The sequence below is a fragment of the Gavia stellata genome, chromosome 17 (genome assembly GCF_030936135.1).
Source record: "Gavia stellata isolate bGavSte3 chromosome 17, bGavSte3.hap2, whole genome shotgun sequence".
Classification (NCBI taxonomy): Eukaryota; Metazoa; Chordata; class Aves; order Gaviiformes; family Gaviidae; genus Gavia; species Gavia stellata.
The window spans coordinates 2,526,478-2,547,127 of NC_082610.1; the positions used below are offsets into that span (position 1 = coordinate 2,526,478).

Genomic DNA, 20,650 nt, shown 5'->3' on the forward strand with positions numbered 1-20,650 from the left:
TAACAGAGAGAAGTGAATGGCCCTACAGAGCTGCCCCTTCCTCTCCACCGACTGCAGAGGGAGTTCAGGATGTCCACCCCATCCATCCCACCTCCCACACTTCAGTAAGGGCAACTTGTTTTCACCCTGGCCCGCTTCCAGCACACCTCCAGCCTTGGCCTCCTCTGCCCTCAGAGGTTTCAGCACTTTGCATCAGAAACCCTCCCTGCCCTGCTGCACAACCCTCTGGAGTCCCAGCTGAACACAGGGTTGCTGTCCTAACAGGATCATGGTTTCCAAACACCAAGGAAACCACAAAGCTCAGCCAGCATCCAGGCTTTAGCTACTCTCTCAAAATGCAGCAAGCATTGCTGAGCTCTGCTGTCTGATTTAGGCCCTGCTGGAGTTTTACACCTGGCCACGCATCATGGCAAGCCACCCCTGCCCCGCACTTCTCTTCGGCCACAATGGAGCTGATCGCTGCAGCAGGACGCGGGAGAGGGCTCTGCACCAAGCATCAGAGCAGCGCAGTGCACAGCACAGGGAGGGAAGGTAGGCCCAAGACTGAACGACAGCCAAGGTCTTGGCAAGCAGTGGAATCTGCTAACTGGGAGAGGCTGGACACCAGTGTCCCCATCCTGTCCCCAGTGTCCCCATCCTGTCCCCAACACTCACTGTGACTGAGCACAAATCTGACCTCTCTATTCAAACTCAGGTGCCTGTTCAAACTCTGCGACTGTCCTTGATCACAAGCCAGCAGGAGCAGATTACTTCACTCTAATTATTCCTCGGCCAATCACTTCACTTCTCTAATTGCTGACAGCTAGCGAACAAGTCAGCTCTCTGCAGAATGACACACCAGGGACTTGACTGTGGTCACTACAGCTGAGGGACGCACAGGCTGGGCAACCTCAGCCTGACTGCGAGATCAGGTCCGAGTCAAACACAGGATCAGCTCCAGCAGCTTCCAGAGCACAGCAGTGACATCCCTGGCTGAGCCCATGCATGTTACGAGCAGCCCCTCTCCTCCCGCATTCAAGTGTCAGGCTGCACCGTGCCTACAGAGGACCACAAGCACAAGGGAAAGGACATTCCTGCGGAAGGAAGGGCCACGCTCACCGTAGCAGGTCTCTGCACCAGGTTCTCCAGTTTGGTGTGGCTGAACTCCAGGCTGATGACATTGTAAAGTTTCTCCCGCTCAGCCTCCGGTGTTTCGTAGTAGCGTGCCCACTGTGCCATGGACATCTCGATATCCCTCTGCGTGTTCACATCCATGACATCCACCATCCGTCGGCTCCCTGACAGAACAGACAGACGTCACTGGAACTGTCCCTGTGCACAATGGACCACCCAGAAGAGACACTCCAGGGAGACACGAGATCCTTCCTCAAAGAACCCACCCACACACCTGTGATGTCTTGGCCTCTCCTATAACTTCATCTTCTTCCATACCCACATGGAAACAGAAGCTGCTTCAGGTCAAACTAGACTCAAGCAGTTAAGAGTTGTGATCCAGTGGCAAAGGACAGCTCAGGTTCAACCAGCTGCACACTGGGGGAGCCACAAAACCAGACCTCCAGCTTTGATAAACCCGATGACTCTCCCCATTCCTCCCTATCTGCTCAGGGCGCAACAGAGGTGCACTGTGGTCCCAGACACTTACCGACACACAGCCGCACATCATTCACGCTGAAGTCCGGATCTGGCATCCTGCAGGACAAACACCTTGCTAAAAAAATCATGAAGCGCTTCTGGTAGCAGACCCTTCCCACCTGTAACCCCAGTATTGGCAACCTGAAGATACTACTGTGCTTCTTTTTGCCTCTTGGGTGTGGGTGAAGACCGTGCAACTATATCTCTGGGGGCATAGGTCTAGGCTGAGTGCTGCGGTGAAACACCAGACCCGACTTCTGGCTGGGGAAGATTTGGGAACAGGCTATCTCTAGAGCATGAGCTGTTGTACAGTGGCTTCTGGCAAATGAGCAAGCATGCCTTGAGCTAAGCAATCCTAGCTCCCATTTTAAAGACTGCTTGTATGAATTATCCCAGTATAAAGGACATAGCCAGACCAGTACAAGCAGTATATTTCACTGACACAGCATAACTACTCTAACTGTTTGTACTGGCATACTTATCTGTACAAACACTGCTGTCACAGGCAGAATGGGCGGGCAGCAATTCAAGCAGCTCTTGACCCAGAGAAACAACCAAAAGCTCAGGAGAAATCCAGTTTCACCCACACTGTAATCCTCAGTATCAAATCTCTGCCCTCCCAAGTCACCCAGCAGTTAAAACTGAGCCTGGCACAATTTCCTATCTAATTCACCACAGTACAGTACATCATGCACTGGATGAGGTGTTGCCCATCCGTTCACAGCCAGTTGAGGAAGTTAAGAGCAGTGTTGCTGATATTGGCTCTGACAAAGTTTGCTAGGGCTAATTTATTCCTCTAACTTTCGTATTAATCAAAACAAAGAAACACTGGATCAGATCAGGCTTTTTTTATTTTGTAAAAGACAGCTGTAATGTTTTGATGTAGCATTACTTGCCTTAAAACTACATCTACCAGCCCATAGCGTATTTATACGAACATCATAAAACAGCATGAAGTCTTGCATCAGTACAGCTTAACACTCAAAGCTGTAAACCTTAATTGACTTACTGCAGCAAGAGAGAGATATGGCAGTTTAGAAGTAACTGTGTTGGGCAAATCAGGTTGGAATTCTGGAAAATGCCAGAAATACTACAAATTGCTTGACTCTCTGGCAACAGATGCCTATATTGCTAGGAAAGAAACCCAGCCAGATGTTGCATCAGAGCAGCAGCGGGACTTTCCAGACATTTGGTTGAACTGGGATCACCTACAGCCAATTTGGTCCTCTCTTTTTCAGTCCAAACAGACTAGTAAGAACAGGATAACTGAGGTGGAAGATACTTCTCTCTTCTCACTGCATGTGAAGAACAGTGTGGACAGGACACAGTCATACCAACTTGGCAGAGCACGGATTCAGCTACCAGGATCAGATCCCATACAACATGAAGGCAGGCAAGAAATTGGGTCACAGTCATCCATCACTGTGTGCCCCTAACACTTACTTTATCCCCAGGCCGTCAGAGCTCCTGAAGATGAGAGGATCTCTCAGGCCGCCCCGCTGGATGTATTCAACTGTGAAGTCTGGTGCGGGGAGACAAGAAGAGGGAAGGTGTTAAGGGAGATTCCTTCAGAAGACTATAGACAAACTGAAGTTAGAAAGGATCTCTGGAGATCTCTAGTCCAATCCTGCTCCCAGCAAACTGACTTCAGACTCAGATCAGGTTGTTCAGGGCCCTGTGCAGCCGAGACCTGAGAACCTCCTCATATCTCTGTGGCAAGGCTAGCCAGTGAAAGAAAGCCCTGTTTCTCACTATTTCTACACCCCTTCGGAGATGCTGGAACTCCTTTGCAGCAGTTCTGTGAGCAGCATGGTGTGTGCTGCTGACAAGCCTCAGACAGGCCCCCCCAAGGAGGGGGGAGTTTGCTCTAACAGGCTGCACCAGACAGGGGAACAGCACGGTTTTTGGTCCTTATTTCCTTAAGAAGCTCACAGCCAAGCAAGAGACGCCTTGAAGAAATGCTCCTCCCTCACGGTAAATCCTCACGAGGCTTGCACTGGCTGTGCGATGAAAAGACATCCCACTGAGCCGTATGCGTGGTGAAAGAAAGGGGAGAGATCCCACATAGTCTTTGAATTAAGCATCTAGTAGACATGTGGCTGCAATTACAGGTGCTGACCCAGGCGAACCCTCTCGTTCCTGGCTGCCACGTGTCCCAGTAAGCCTGCAGTGCTGCAGACTGGCTCATCGCTCTCCAGATCGAGCGGCTTCCATGCCATTTCCCACACACACTCCCCTGGCCCAAGGCTTGAGCCAGTCCTTCACCAATACGCCTCACGTTGCCTTCAAACTGCTTGGAGACTGCTGCAGGACTTGTAGGGAGGCGGGCAGAAACGTCCCCCGCCTGCTTTGTGCCACTTGGGTTACACAAGTAAAGCGGTTTGCAGCAGAGGAAAGCACAGAAGTAGTGTGAACAGCGGACAGTTTTCTTAACTTTACAGAACGATGGAAAGTAAAAGACAGCAAAACGCAGTGGGAAAATATTTCACTAACACCACAATTGCCTTGTAACCACCCTTCAAGTTGGCAGTCAGGGAGGTTTTGGGCGTAGTCAGATGCGCAAGAGCACATCCAACTGTGATCACTGTTAGCTTTCTACGACAGGCTTGGGGAAGGGCCACCTCACACACCAAGCCTCACTGGAGAAGCGGCCAACCACAGCAGCTGTCTGGTTACTGACAGCAGTAGCACACACTGCAGCACAGAAGCCCCAAGACAAACCTTTGCCTTCCATGAAGACCACGAAGGTGGAGTTAAACTTGTTGGTGGACAGCTTTTCCTCCAGGTCAAATGTCCTCTTCCCTTCAATTTCATCATCGGAGATGCCATCGTCCTCATAACGCCGCCTCATCGTGCCGCGCTGAGGAGAGAACAGACCAGGAAGGTAAGAGTTATGGACCAGGAGGAGCAAGCAGCTTGCTTCCCAGAGCCTCATCTCAACCTAGCGCAGCTCAGGCAGGGCCTCTGGGGGAGCCCTTGCCCTGCAGCAGGCAGTCGCTGGGAAGCCTACGGGCTTCTACTCCCAGAGACAAGAGATCCTGTATTACTGTGTTATATTATCCACTAGGTCTCTTGCTCAAAAAGCACTGTTGGTATCAATTTTCAAGAGAGAAGATCCAGAGATGCCAGAGAAGATCTTTTTAGGCAACATCTGTCCTGGATCCAAAACACACCACCGAAACATCAGATCTGCTCCTCCTACAACCAACAGATTTGTGCAAGTTGGGCTGTATGGGAGACAGATAATTCACTCCTCATGAGTGCTAACACAGAAACATGGGAGGAGGGGAGATAGTTCAGTATAACTGGGGCAAAGGAAAAAGAATCAGTTTCTCACTTTTGCAAGTGCATCAGTATTTTGCTGCGCTGGAGGTAAAGGCACTTGTGAATTTAAATCCCTGCCAGAACACCAAGTGATAAAGGAAGGGTTTTATGCTGAAGACAACTCTTAAGTTTTCATCTTTGGCTATGCTTGTACACAAAAGTTGATTTATTCCCTTGTTTGTGTGGGGGGGAAGTAATCCTTTTCTTAGAGGGTCTCATAAGTACATCTGTACTGGGATTCCTGACAGACATCCTCTTCTAGCATTGCTGGATCTGGAAGAAATTACTGTCCCCAGCTGTTAGCCACCCGTCCAGAGAGCGGCCATGCTCTCGCAGAGCCGTTCGTGGGAATGCTCCCTAAATCACCTCAGATAAAAGTCAACCTGGTTTAAATTAGCCAAGCTGACTTCCCCCGATTAGGGATGCTCCCATTATAAACCATTCACACCGATCGTTGTGCCAGCAGCCAGCCAGGGACAGGATGGGGCAGGAGGTGACACAGCAGCTACTGTCACATCCAGGCCTGGAAGGTGGCACCTGCTTGTAGCAGGGAGGCACAGCGGCATGGCACCACTGGTAGCGACAACACCGGTCCCAGCCACGGACTGTGATGCTGAAATTCACCATCGCTGGTGAGGCGATCGGCGTGCATGTCTGTGCATCACAGTCCCTGCACGACCTCCTGCCACGGCACACCTCCCGCTGCCTGGAACGGAGAGCGTTTGATAGCTCATTTCTTCCTTCTGTTAGGGTCTCCTGGAAAAGATAAGAGTGCTCTTTCCCAAGTGAAGGTACACACCTCAGACTCCCCTCCCTGTGGCAGCAAGCTGCAGATCTCCTCCCCAGAGTTCACCACTGATTTGGACTTCACCCAAAGCCACTCTCCACTCAATTCTGTCTTCTTCACCCAGCCAGCCATGGGTAAGGCAGGGCTTTCTGACCCTGAAGCCTCAGGAGGTACAAGCACACCTCGTGATGGTGAAAGCCCTTGAATGGGCAAGGGTTTATTTTGCCCCGAGCAGCCAGCCCCATCCCTGCCTGGCCTCACTCACCTTCCTGTTAACCCCCGGCCTGCCTGCTCCCCCAGCCCATCACGCACCACAAAGCTGGATCAAAACACCCGGGATATTTTCCAGTGAGTTACAGCCCGGTATTAGCCATCCTTCGGTCTGATCACCACATTGCTTTGCTTGTCCCTCTCTTCTTTTTGGCCTTACCTATTTAAACAGCACTGGTCAAAGAGAAAGGACTCCCTTACTGCTTTAAAGATGCATTTTAAACTAATTAGTTCAATCAGTGCAGGAGCATGTGGGGACACCCGCTTTCGAAAAGGGACCTTTTTCCCCCTCCCCTGTAACATAAGTTTAGCCTCACACTTTCAAGAAGGCTGATCAATTCACAAGTAGTTTTCCTGCCATCAAGGCAGAGAAGCTTACCTCTCTCTCATTAACTTCACTTGGTTTTCCAAAACACCTCCCCCCCCAAGAAATCTGAACACAATAGGGGCACAAACACCTGCAAGGCAGGAACAACAGCCTGCATCTCAAACAGCCCTGAAACCGATGATTAAACAATTTGCAAAAGGGGCTGCATGTTTGCAGTCCTTTGTCTTAAGCCACGCACTAAACAGGGAGAGCAAGCAGGACTGCTTTTTTCACCGTTTCCAACAATACGATGATAAAACTAGTTTTACTTACAGGCTTTTACGGACACACTTAATATAAATGCACAACAATGGATTAAAATAAAAGAGGTGCCACCCGCAGAAGCCAAGCGACACATTCCCAGGGAACACTTTGAATTTCACACTGCTAGGGCCGGGCTGTGCACACCAAGGTGCTGGCTGGGAACAGCCATGGGGTGCTAGGGCCACCCGTCCCACTGCTCCCGGCTCAAATCCAGGGGCTGAAACTCCCAAACTTTCAGTCACTCTGCCTTTAAACCGAGTCCGGCTCTTTCGAGATGCACCAGAGCTTTAAGTTAGAGATGTAGAGGTATTACTGGGGGAAGAGCACATGTCTGTGTTATGTTGGAAGGTGAGCCCACCTTATAAAGCCCTTTCCCTTAAAAAAAAAAAAGTCACTGAATCAGTGAACACTGCTTTTGCTGAAAAGCCCCAGCATTTGGGGAAAGGCCCGTTTCAAGCGCAGCCCCCTCCCCATGAAGGCACACATCCCGGCAGGCCCCAGCACCGGCTGGGCAGGCTTCTGGAAGCGTCACCCCGGCATCCTGCGCTTCCGCTGAAACCCAGGGGCTAACTGGGGCTGGGCAAGGTTTCCAGCTCCCGGGAGGAACAGAGCCTCTCCCCCCCATCTGTAACCCTCTCCCCACGCAAAGCTTCACGTCTCACCTCCGTGCTGGTGGTCTGAAACAGTGCAAAACATCTGCTTGGGAGGGATGGAGCCGGATGGCCCTGGCACAGCCACACCGCAAGATGCCCATGGCGAGAAAGGATGGAGCAGGTATGCTGCTGCTAGCTGAGGACCTTGTTTGGGTGCCTTGGGCGCTCAGCATGGGCAGGCGGAGCATGCTGGCCCCACCTTTGTGGGGCAGGAAGCTGCACAACCAGCTCCCATAGGTCTCAGCTCCTGTTAACCCACGGGAGACCTTGCTGCACTCCCACAGGCAGCACAGCACACACAAACGGACGGCAAGGCGCTCATCTCTGGGTGCCAGAGCACCGAGAGCACCCGCTCTTCTCCCCGCTGCCAATCAGCCCAGCTCAACGCCTGCTTCAGGAAGCGTTTGCCGGAGCTGAGCCGGGGAGGGAGAGCCCTGGCAAAACACACTTGGAGGTCTGCCAGGCAGGATGCAAACACAGGGCTTTCCTGGCCGGCCAGCGCGCAAATCCAACAGAAGAAACCGGCCCAGCGGACTCCAGCTCCACGTACACCCACAGACCCTTCCTCCCCTCCTCTGGAGACAAGGGGGAAGCCCAAACAGCCCCATTCGCTGGACAACCACAATTGCCATCCCGGAACCATTTCAAATCACTTCTGCCCTGAAGAGTGCTGCGTGAGGGTGCGGAAGGCTCAGGTCATATGGGCAAACACACCAAGGAAACCCAATTTGTAGCTTCCCCTTTATATTCCTGCGCTTTCAGAGAAAGAAGCAGAGGTCACAGTGCTTCCTTGTGCTTGTTTGGACCCTTAGCTGTGCAGACCCCGTCCAGCTGAAACACGTCTCAAATCCTGCCCTGTGATGCTGTCAGACATCAGCTGCCCATTGTGGTTCCTGCTGGGAGACCTTTGACTGCTCTTACTGTTGTAAGGACAGCAGCTACAGGAGACTTAAGATTATTTTGCAGGCATCTTATTCCTTACTAAATCACAGCAGGGAAGTTTAAAGCACACATAGTCCAGGTAAGCATGCTAATAACCTTCCAGCATGACCAGCTTTTCACTTATCCCGGTTCCCAGGCAAGCCTAGGAAACAAGACCTAGGACTACTGGACCCAGCAGGCAGTTCTCTATCGTTAAGTTGATTAGAGAATGTGCATAATGAAGCAGAGGATGCTGGGCGCTGTAGTCCTGGGTCTCACCTGCTTTGGGATCAGGTGGGTGGAGGCACACTGCAGGACCAGGCTCCTTTACTCCAGACACTCACTTCTAGTTGGCAGGTTTTGGGAAAAGCAGCTCTCTTGCCTTCGCTGGGTACAAAAGCTCACAAGATGAAAAAGGTTTGGAAGAGGTGGCTATATCCAAACTAGGCTCTTAATAACTTATCATTTATACTTTCAGCTTGGGAGCCAAATATACTTCAGGGCTCCTAGATAAGCTACACAACAGGGGTTACTGCATTGGGCTGAAACTCAGGCATGTCTCATTTGACCACAAACCTCTGACCTTGTGAGACTCAGGCTGGAACGCAGCTCCAGCCAGGGGTGTGATGACCGGCTGCAGCCCCGTTTCAAGCAGATGTCTCTCACAGTAAAGAGCAGCACAGGCCAGTTGACAGCGCTTGCTCAAGGACACCAGCAGCCTGAAAAGCTAGGCAGCAGCAAGGTACAGCAGGAATGCACTGCGCAAGTAGATAACCAACATACTGGGGAAACCCCTCCTCTGCTGTCACCTCGCAGAGACCCTGGAGTCCGGCTGATGTGCTCAGATGTCTTTTTTCCCAGTGGAACGTCAGACGGCATTAGCCGGCTTGCTCCTAGGCACTCTTCTACAGCTACTGCCAGGACAGGAAAGGCAGGGCGACACGCAGAAGTTTTACATGGTTTAAGTATAAGTACGGCATGGCTGAATAAGCGCCCTTGGGAGCCTCCCCCAGACCACGACCGCTGTAGCCACACAACCGAGTACTAACCCAGCGTAAGCTCCGTCTGACAGCTCCCTTGAAGATTTCTTTCTGGAGTGGACACAGTTACTGCCCTGCTAGACTGCATGCCACATCAGGCATTGTCTGTCCTTCTGGAAGTGGCATCAAGCCAGCACCGGCTCTGGATTGTGTAGGCCAGCTAATTTAACAGAAATCTGACCACACGGCCAGGCCTGATCCAAATCCCACTGGTGCCATAAAAGGGTGCTGCACTCATGCTGGGGGTACAGTCCCAGCAAGAAAGCAGTCCCACCAGGACTGAACGACCCGGCTGAGCTAGGGGTAAACTGCCAGAGATGCTACATAGAGGAGCTCCTGCTCCCTTCCCCATCCACCCGCTCCCTCCTCGTGCCCCATCACTGCTGCTGCCCGCGTGGTGCTAGCTCCAGCGCTCGGTCACTCCAGTTTGGCATTTGGGCCACAAGACCGCTTTGTGTTGGTTAACCCTGAGCGCAAATTACAGCTTTGAGGATGGATCCCACTCCCACCCTACGTGAACGCACAGCAAATGATCTGGTTGCTCACTAACAAACTTGGAGGTTTTATGACCAAAGAAACACACCATGTTTCAGAGGATGCCGCTCCATCAGCCCAACCTGCCACGGACTCACATTACACGAAACAGCAGCAATACAATCTTCACCTTACTCCAGCTAGATCCACCCATGAATCTGCACTGTGGGATCAGGGAACCGTTCCGACTCTTTTCCTTGATCTCGTTCACAGCACAGCCTCCGAGGCAAGTGGAAGGCAGCCACACCACAAAGGTGCAAACACGAGGAAATGGGCAGAGGCACCTTAAACTCTAATCCCTTTGCAATGGGGAAATGGGGATGCAGAACACGGAAGGAAAGGATCATCTCCTCCAGCCGAGCAAATTCCAAAGTCTAATGCTCCTGTCATCAGCACAGCATCAGCCACAGAACCCACTCCACACTCCCAGCCTGATCAGCTGCGCTTGTTCCTGTGGGCAGGGAAGAGTCTGGCTTCCTAATTTGCACAGTATGTAGGAGAATAGGATCCCAGTCATGGCTGAGGACGCAAAAGCGCCACCACAATACAAATAGCTCCCATCAGTTATACAACGCCTCTCGTGTACTCGGCCAGGGCCACAGTGCTTTCATGTCATTGTTGTCTTGGGAGGGTGGGGAAAAAACAACATTTCAGTGTGTGCAGAGCAGACAGGAGGGAGGAAAGGGTTCTGCACTTCCAAGTGTCCGTTTTAGGAGAGAGAGCATCTGCTGGGACTCTGGTATAATCTCTGCAGAAGAGTTTTTCCCTCCTGGAGTCTACAGCTTCCTCACAGCACAGTTACACAAACCATGGTTCCCTAGCTCTCAAAATTGGGTCTCCATACGAGGTGGTCAGTGTACAAGCCTAGGGCTTGTGTAGGGACACTCTAAGACCCCTTTCTTCTCTGACATGCTTTGATCCTCACCTGCCATGCAGGGAATTGCTACCTGGTTAAATATCTGGCTACAGGTGATACCTGCAAAGGGCAAAATACATGCGAAGCCATGACACACTAATGCCAATCTCACCTTTCCACTAGCACACACTTTGCGAGAGCTGTGCAAATCCTTCCTTCCTACAGCACAAAGTTTGATCTCTTCCCGGGAGGAGCCAGCTACTTTCGTCCCACAGCCTGTGCCAGGGCTGGGTCTTGGCTGAGTACCCCTGCTCAGCGGATAGCTACAGCCCTCCGAACTCTTCTTTCTGCTTCTTGGTGCAACCCCATCCAGACAGGCCTCACCAGAGCACACCAGCAAGTCACAGCCCTGGGCTCTTAGACTAAGACCGCTTCTTCCTGGGAGTGGCTCAGCTACTGCAAGTTCTTCCAGCGTCAACTGTCAGTTCAGCCAGGGACGTGTGACTTCCAAAAAGGAGATCAGCAGATGCCCCCCAAACTGCCATCCGTGAGAATGTCCCAGATGAAGCTCAGCCCCAGTGAAGCAAGCGATAAGAGTCGGGCACATTACATATGTATCTCTGTCAGACAACCTCAGCGTTCAGCATTAAGCAGCTATATTTAAATGTTGCTTTTTTCCCCGCCCCGCTTTGTGATCTGTTAGGATCCAGGCATTTTTCATCCTGATGAGAGTTTTACTAAGGAAAAACTGACAAGCAGTCCAAAGCCCTTCTCTCTGTGTCAGGCAGGGTCAAGATAAAGGCAGTTTATTCATCCTCCAACACCAGACAGCCAGCAATTCTCATCTAAGATAGCTGTCCTTCACCATTTCTTTCTGGCTCTCTTGGGTACCATTCACTTAATGTAGGAAATAGGAAGCATGAATATTAATCCCGCAGACAGCTCCAGTGCTATCCCTTCTATTCTGATCCTTCCACCTGCAGCCTCCTTCTCCCAGGGATGCCAGGGCAAGTGCCTCATGCAGCTCCATGGTGGTACTCTTCAAAATCCTTCCTCGGACACCTCTCTCCATCAGCAAGCGCTGCCTCGATGGAGCACAGCTACCTCTAACTGCAAAGGAACTGACAGTCGGCTGAAGAGAACCAGAAGACTACTCTCCTGTGGAGTTTTTTTTTTTGAGAGAAGAATGAGTACAAGGTCACATTTGAAAAAAGAACAAGCCGTCCTTTCGCTGAAAGAGCCTCACATTTACAGAGTGAAACCAACAAGCACCATGATATTTTAGTCACTTCCTGTCCTGTCTGCTGCCATTCCCTCCCTGATCTCCCAACATCTCCATCTCCCAGTCCCCAAGAAGCCTCCTCCTGCTGTGCCACAGCTCCTTCCACTTCAGGAGACCAGAGCACCCCTCACTTTTCCTCTCCCTATGCCTCCTCCCCTTTGGCTGCTCTGTTTCCAGAGCAGCTTGCCTGGTTTGAAGCCTCCCACAACCCTCCCTTATTCCTTTAGAGGAAAGATGTTAACATGAAGAACGCAGTCGCATGGCACCGTTTCTGAACTCCCTCCTTCCAAACTCCCCTCGCTGCAGGTATCGTAACTTCTCCCTGGCTCCCAGCGTATGTGTAGAGCAGTGTGTCTTACCAGTGGATCTCGCATTCACCACTGAGCTTCCCTGCCGGGCGCCTCCCAGCCACCCATCCCTTTGTAGGTTTACTTTACTGAAATGCATCCAAGTTGGTAATAAACCAACAAGCTCAACTCTCCTCAGTTTATGAATTTAACTTCTCACGTACTTTTACGGCAAACAACTATGGCTCTTGTCTAGTTAAGTCCAGGACTTCAACATCTAAACTTGTTGACTGGTGTTTTAATTTTGAGCGAGTACCTGCGGCAAACAGCGGTGTTCAGAATTCCGTCTCCAAGACACCGTGCTGAGATCCACCAGCAATTAACAGCCACCCCCACAAAGGCCACGCGAGATCCGTTATATCAGTGGAAAAGGGTCCCATTTCTCTGGGACGGCACAAGGCAAAGGCAACCCTTGGCAGGAGGACGGACAAGCACGCAAGCAGCAAGGCCACCATGGGACAGACCCAGGGCAGAGCAGGTGCCGAAGCCAGAACAGACTATGCAGGGAAGACACTCCCTTGCAAGTATTTTCAGATACAGCGTGAAAAACCAAGGCACAAAGATTATGACATCCAATCAGCAGTCTGTCAGGTTACTGCTTATCTTAAGCACAAGAGCTTTTCCTTTCTATATTCCTCTCCTCCAAGCCTGCACTCCCACCTCAGCTTTGGGTCTAGGCTCCAAGCTCTGGTCCATACAAGCATATTACTTGCGTTTCTCTCTGCCCACAGAAAGGCAGCGGGCTTCTGTCCTCTGTGCCTCCCCACCTTCAATCACTTCAGTTTCTTCTCAGCTCCTCTTCCTCCCAAGTGTGGGAAGCAATAACTAAACCACACCACCTCCTGCCACCAGGTACAAAGGGCCCTACAGAGGTGTCATTCTGTTAATATTTTAGCTCTGCAGAGCCGTTAGCTTTGCCGAACAACTGCCAGCATCCCAGAGATGATCAATAAGGTGGTCCTGGACTCCCTGCTCCCCCAGCTAGAAGGAGGCCCCGCAGCAGGATCTGAAGAGGGGGCCATAATCCCACAAGCAAGAGATCCAGAACAACCTGTCAGTGGCCATATCTCTCTCGGGGCAAGCCTGGAGGCCAGCCCGACGCTAGGACAAGCTAGCAGGTAGCTAATTTTAGCAGCTCTGTGTGCCCTATCCACCAATGATGACTATCTGGACAAGATGGCCATACTAAACTAACTCTTCTGCTGCCTGGTTTCACAAGAGGAACTCAAGAACTAACCCAGCAGGCTTAACCCAGGTTTACTGCCCCTCATCATCTCCTGTCTCTCTCAAAACCTGGAGAGCAGAACTGGTGTATCCCAGGTTGCACATTCCTGGACAAAGACAGACTCAAAGCACCAGGCTGAGGAGTGAACAGGATCTACGCAGAACTGGAGCCCTTCCAGGCTTCACAGCTCCAGGAGGGATTCCTATCACGATCAGGGCTGGCAGCGTTTCAGAGCTAGCAGGGAGAATGCTTTGGTTTGCACTTTTGGGTTACGAAATTGGATATACTCAAGGAGTAATTGGGGAATTGGAGCAAGGCTGAAAGAGGCAGGTGGGGAGACAGCACCAACAGGCCAAGGAGAACTCCAGCAGCTGCCACTAAACCACACACTGGCCAGCCACAGCAGCAAAACCATGAGACAGGGGAACATGCTAGATCAGATCACAGATGGGCAAGTCTGGCAACAGTCCCAATAAGGAAACACTGCTCCTAGGAAAGGACAAGGCTTCTCACTCCAGTCACCTGCAGCGTATTTCATAGGTAGCTACTGTCCCAACTAGCTTTTATGGCACTACTAACCCTCAAACCATCCGTACCCACCACCAGCTGTAGCACCCTGATACCTGGACAAACCCTGCCTGGATTATATGCCAGCTTGAAGAAGCTCATGAAGGCCCATCAAGTCCTCCACCATGCCACATTTCAGGACTGAACACTGATCCTCTGAGCCACACAGACTGTGTTAAAAGCCACTCTTTGATGTTCAGCCTTGCTATCTCTCAAGTGACTGAGCAAACCCCTTTAATTACCTCCCACCCCTTCTAAACCAGAAGAAATCCAAGGAAAAAAAACCTGCTGTGTAGAGCGCTTCCCGTACTGGGGACACCGAGCAGATGTGCTATGCCATCAGGTAGATAAGCATTACCAGCTCTGCTACTCCATTTGCTTTGTATAGGAAAGCAACAGAGCATCCCCAAAATGGAACAAAGTAGACCAAACTTCTCCAAAAAGGCAGGCTTGAAAATTACATGCACTTAACCCATTTTCCCACTGGGGAAAGAGTGGAGCATTTATCTCCAGGCTGCTGAGCCCACACAGACCACCGGGCAGAGACCCAGCAGAGCCGGCACAAGGGACAGACCGAGCCACCTGCATTCGAGGACAGAGGTGCAGCTGATCTAGCACTAGCGGGTCAGCGCTATGTGACTTTGCTCCTTCCTGGGACAGGCAGAGCAGCTCTCTGTCCACAACACGGTGGGAGTTCAGAGGACTAGCTCAGATTTTTCAGTGGGGAACAGCTCACCCTGCACATTTCCCAGTGTCCTAACCCAGCTCTGCAGAAACCTGTTGCCAGTTCTGTCCCATCACACAAACTGAACAAGGCTGGACCACAGGAGTGCTTGAATAGCAAAAGCAAAGGAAGCTTTGGGGTTCGTACTGCAATTCCTGCTAAGCTCACGCTGTCCTTTAAAGAGAATAGCAATGGGCTGCCTGAGCTGCAGACTATAGGGCCTAGGATGCTTATGAAGAAGGAAAACAACCCAGGACCATTGGGAAGAACACGGACAGCATGAGAAACCATCTACTAGGAACAGTATTTCCTCCTTACTCTGCACTGTTACACCATCACTGCACACACTCACTCCCCCTTTGCTCCACAAGAAGCCCAGTACTTGCCCCTTCCTTACTCCAAATGAGGCAAAGGGGCTCAGGAGTTCAATGACACATGGAAATATTTATGCACAGCAAATTAGAAACACTAAGGCAGTCTAACCCTAAAGGAGCACACATTGCCAGTCCTCTCCACGTCCAGCTGCCTCAGCTCAATCCCAAGATTAGAGCTCCTGAGAGCCAGGAGTATACCAGAGAGCGAGGGGAAAGAAGGGCACCCTTGGACTGAACAGCACAGGCCAGCCTTTTTTTTTTTTTAATAAGATACAGGCTTTTCTGCTCTTACGCCTTCCGATTGTTCCTCCAGCATTTGCTTCAGTGCCTCTCCAGGTTCTGCAGCACCTCTTCTCTTCTCTCTCACCCTGCAGACTTTCACTGCTGCCTCATGAAAAGTTAGGCAAGGTAAGAAGCAATGTCAAAAAGGACCATCCCCTCCGCACATCTTGCTTGTAGTTAGAATGCGCCTCACTGGTTGGGATCCACTTCTCTAGGTAACAGTTCTATCAAGCAATGTCCCAATCCTTCCCCCGGTGCCTTTTATCAAGCGACCTCTTCTCCCAAACTCTGTCAGGGCTGGCTAAGACATGACAGCATGATTCTGCAGTCAGATCCCAACCCTGAGGACCAGCACTAACAAAAACCAGAGGTGACGATCACAACCTGGAGCCTCTTCCTTGACAATAAAAGGGTGCAGGGTGTTTGTGGGAGGTGGTTTAATTAAAACTCTTGTTGGTGTACAGTGCAATAACTAAAACATGTAAGATCCAGGGAAAGCCAAAAAGCAGCCAGTGTTTAGTGTACTGTAGGGGGGAAAGTTTACCGCTCCACTCACCACCAATATGAACTTTTCTAATTGACAGCAGTAAAAACTGGCCCTGTCCCCCGCATCAACAGCTCGTTCACGCACATGAGCACATCACACACAGCACCATGAACCACACCTCAGCTCTTCTGGCAGTAAGGATGCCACCCAGATTTGCACCCTTCCAGGCACCCGACCTGGGTGGAAGCGCTACAGAGAGCGCACCTCCCCATCAGACTACCGCATAAGCATAAACCCACCTATCTCTTCATCCCACCCTGCAACCCCAGGCAGATCCCAGCCCCAAAACTCCTCCTGTTCACATTCCTGGAACTTCTACAGGGACTCACAGTCCCTGGACAGCCAGCTCATGCTGTTTACTACCGGTACTGTTTCTACAGCAACAGAGATGCACAAGCATGGAGGTACAGAAACAGAACAGAGAGAAACCCTGTCAAACGGATCCATCTTCTCTCCCCCATCATGGATTTACAGGCTACACTTTGTCACCAGGTTTATCTGAACCATCTCAAGTGCCAGCAAGCAACACCTGCAGACAGCTATGCATCTTCACCTGGTTCCTAGGAGCTGGGAAAAGAGGTAAACAGGGAGGATCAGCAAACAGAAAACTTCTAGTTCATCACATCCCTTCTGGTCTCTCCAGATTAAGCTCCCAGCTGTACGAGCAGAGCTCTTCTAGCATCAGGGACCTACATCAGCTCACACTCATTCTCATTGCGCCATCCTGGCACCTGCGATTTCCCCATCAGATGAGCAAGGACAAGTGAAAATTAGCCAGCACGGTCCAACTGTTAGCATGCAGGCTACCTCTAGCTGGGTGGGGGACACATGGCTTGGAGCATTTCCTAACTGCCTGAGATGCAACACGGAGGTGGCAGAGCATTTGCTCCTAGAGCTGCTACTTGGCAGCACTGACAGGATCTGAGAGATAGTGAGTTAGAGAGGGAGCAGTAGGAACACGCTCTCACTACTCCTTGGCCCTCAAAAACCAAAGTCATTAGTGTCCTTGCCAAGGGAGATCTGCAGGTACCTGCAGGTGGGCAGCACAGGGAGTTCAGACCACTGTGGAAAGGGAAGAACACCAAAGTTCCCTACAGTCCCCAAGTTGCCAACATCCTACCCTAAGCCCTCCAGAAATGAATAGAGCCTGAACCAGCACAAGCACTTGTACAGCAAAGAGTTTGGTCTGCAGCTCAACTAGCTTGAGATCATCCAAGAGGGAAGATATCTGAAACCAGCATCACAGCTTTTATTGACAGGCTTTTTGATGATGCATTTGTACAAGTGCAGTCACAGATAGCTTCTTAGCTTCAGCTGACACTGTCACATGCCATTTTCCAAACGGGGTCATATGCCTATCCACTGCTCCCTCCCAGCGGGAGGGCCCTGCGCTGGTTTGTTCTGTCTGGCCCCTTACCCAAGAACAAACTTAACCGAGATCCCAGGTTCTCCAAGCTGACTGGAGACAAAACTTCCAGTTCTGAGATACATGTTCCCCACCCTTCTTGCCTCCCAGTGCTTTTGACAGCTTAGTATCTTTGATATCTAATTATAGGCCCTGTCATCCTACCCCAGGGTTTGCTCTTCCACTTGGTATTCTTGCTTTTCCCAAGGCAAACAAGCAAGATCCTTCTCTGCTCTCATCTCCCTCTCCACCAGGACCAAGAACGGGCAGGACATCCAGCAAGGCAGATCTGCTCAGTTACAACAGCTCCTGTTCTCCAAGCACGCCGGTACGTGCTTCGGTGCAGCAGCTGGCACAACCAGCTCATGCCACAGGATCACGCTGCAGATCACTGTCCACTGCACGACAACGCTCAATGATTCAGCGTGGTATGTCATGTTCCTCCTCACCTTCCGCTTGCCTTTAACCTCTTCAACCCAAATAAAAGCAGGTCAGGCATTGTATAACAAAGTCTGTGAACTAATAAGTCAACTTCAGCAGCAAATCGAGCTTTCCAGAGCTCAGGCTACTCGCTCAGAGCTCACCCATTGTTTCCGCCTCTGCAATCAGCAACACTCTTCCGTCATCAGCAGCACCAGACATCTCACCCTGAAGACAAGTAATTGCTTTCCCTCATACGTTTTCAGCGGACGGCATTAGCGTACCACCTTCCTTCTCCACCTTCTGAGCATACCACCGCTTCCCCCCATATGTGCCATTTCTCCCCAAAACCCAGCCAGTGACCTGCAGACTCCTGTCTGCGTGGCTCCTGACATAATTAGCCAACAATAAAAAGGTACTGGGGGCATTGGGACTGCTCTCTTAACTTGTTAGTGTCACCTCCAGCTGGGATAACCCCGTGAAAACCTACTCCTGCTTATTAACAGGAGACATAGATGAAACTTGCAGAGATTGTTCGGTAACTCACAAGTAACTTCAAGTGCTCCTGCGCTGTCTCACTGCTCGCTCACTGCAGCTTCCAGGACACGCTCACGACACAGCCAGGCTTGGGACAGTAAGAAACCAGCAAAGATATTTACCTCCTGCGTTCCTCTCTGTTACACAGAACATCACCCAGTTGGTTTCAGGGACATATTCTCCCAGGGACCAGCACACTCTTGCATCTTTCAGGATCTAAACGCTCACAGGGTTTTCTAAAGCTTTCCAAGGATAGCCTTCAGTTGTTGCTAGCTTCCAAAGAGCTGCCCAGATCAAATCTGAACAGTCCCTAAATTATTTAGAGCTCAATTATTATACCTGGGTCATTTGGAATGACTCATTTGTAGTGTCTTCAGTTTGAGGCAGAGGCATGTGGGAGAGATTAATTACCCTACTTGCACAGGTCCTGTCTAGACTAGGAAATTGAGGTGTGTCCAGCAGACCAGCGACATTTGGCCAGACAGGGTTTCACGTAGGGCACATAACAAACTCCTAGCCCTTTCAGGCAACAGGAGGGAGAATTGCTTGACAGGGTAAGGGATCGCCAGCATCAAATTTCAAATGGGGGGACGATGTACAACCACCCAGATTCTCAGCCCAGCGCATGTGGCTTGTCCCACGCTTCAGTGCCCGCGGGAACTACACTGGTAGGCTCACCCAGCACACACGTACGAGTCCCAAGTCAACGGGATCAGCTCTGGGAAAGCCAGTATCCAGCAGGACTGGCCTCTGTCAAGCACACTAAGATCTGAGGATGACAAACGCCAGGAACTGCAAGGGATCATTACCTGGAAGGGAGCAGCATTACAAGGAGCACAAACAAGAAGTCAGGTTGAACCTGATGAGAAGGCATTACTCGTTGCATCTCACTGCTGGGATAGTGTGAGCCATTCAAGATAAAGCAAGGGCAGCCACTTGACCAACACAGGGAGGGCAGGCAGCTGTGTCTTCCTCTTCGCTATCTTACCAGACCTAAGCAGTGTCCTGCCAGCCCACAGCCTGCTCTCCACTGACCTCCCTCCCACAGCTTTGAGGCCATTTATCCCCTTGGTGGTGTGAGGATAAGGGCTGGAACTTTGTCACAAGTGTCACATGAACGCTAACGTGCAAGGGCCTTCCTGGCCCCATGGGTTGTGTCCTGCATTTGACATCACCCCATCCTGCAAAAAAGGATTTGGTACCACCGATACGAACTACTTGGAAACCCCAAGATTAGAGCCGCCGTGACTCTGGGCACCCCTCAGAGCCAGCCTTGCCGTCCCTCAGGCACGAGCAGTGCACACCCGAGCATGCTGGTGCCGCTCCACATCACAGTACACAGGGCTGCAAAAGAAACCTTTTCCTCCACGCTCCCCAAGCTTCATCCCTCAGCTGATGACTCCACATACTGTAAAGCTCATGAGAACTCTCGCCCAGGGGATAGCGTGGACACCAACGTGTAAGGACAGGTTTTCTAACTGCTGTTTACAGGAGAGGCCTCAGTTTTTTGCTGGTAGGGACAGGCAGAGGCCTCCTCTCAAATTTCACGTTAAGGATCTGACCAGAGGGCAGGGCAGGGCAGTGCTAAGGCAGGACACGAACTGCCCCAAGCGATGGGAGAGACAGCATTTCACTCTCTGGCTCCCCCCTCATCTTCCATATGCTCCAGCACCCAGAGCACTTAACAGCGGGTGGGTCTCCCCACCCATTCCCCTGTCACAAGAATCTCCAACAACCAAAACAAGGGTGCCACTGCACCCAGCCAGGGATGGTCACTGGGGGCCCAGGCACCACACCACCTTCAGCAGGAGCTGTGCCCGACCCCAGAGAGCACCGTCTGCCCGGAGGGAGGGTGCGGCTCCACAGCAGGCCCTCTCCAGCAGCAGAGCCAGTTTAAGAGGTTCCTACCCCACCCTGCCTCCCCATCTCAGACCGCCACCTCTCCAGTCTCATCAGGTTTGCTGGTGGGGCAGCTAGCTCACTAGCCCAGCACAGACAACAATTTGGATTAGATGCACCCCCCCCTCGCCAACTTTCATCTAGGGCATGATCCACAACCCCCCCAGAGCAGCATTCAGCTCAGGGGCATCAGCTCCCGAGGCACTAACAGAGGGAGGAAGAAAACCTCTTAAACCAGCTCTGCCACACCAGCAACCCAACTTGGAACCACACCCTGAGATACACACTGCTGACTTGACAGCAGCAGAGAGACCACAACGGGCAGGATTTGTCGTTAGGGTAATGGCACCCTCCCGCTAAGCTCCCCCAAGCCATTCTGAAGCGATCTGACGC

At 51.4% G+C, this 20,650-nt stretch overlaps 1 protein-coding gene across 1 annotated transcript in view; it reads right to left on the reverse strand.

Annotated features, from left to right (window-relative positions):
• Positions 1-20,650, reverse strand: part of KDM2A (lysine demethylase 2A) — a 48,620-nt gene that overhangs the window by 23,508 nt on the left and 4,462 nt on the right. The window contains 4 exon segments of the mRNA XM_059825731.1: positions 1,099-1,277; positions 1,643-1,689; positions 3,076-3,154; positions 4,354-4,492. Coding sequence (XP_059681714.1) covers positions 1,099-1,277; positions 1,643-1,689; positions 3,076-3,154; positions 4,354-4,492 — 444 coding nt within the window.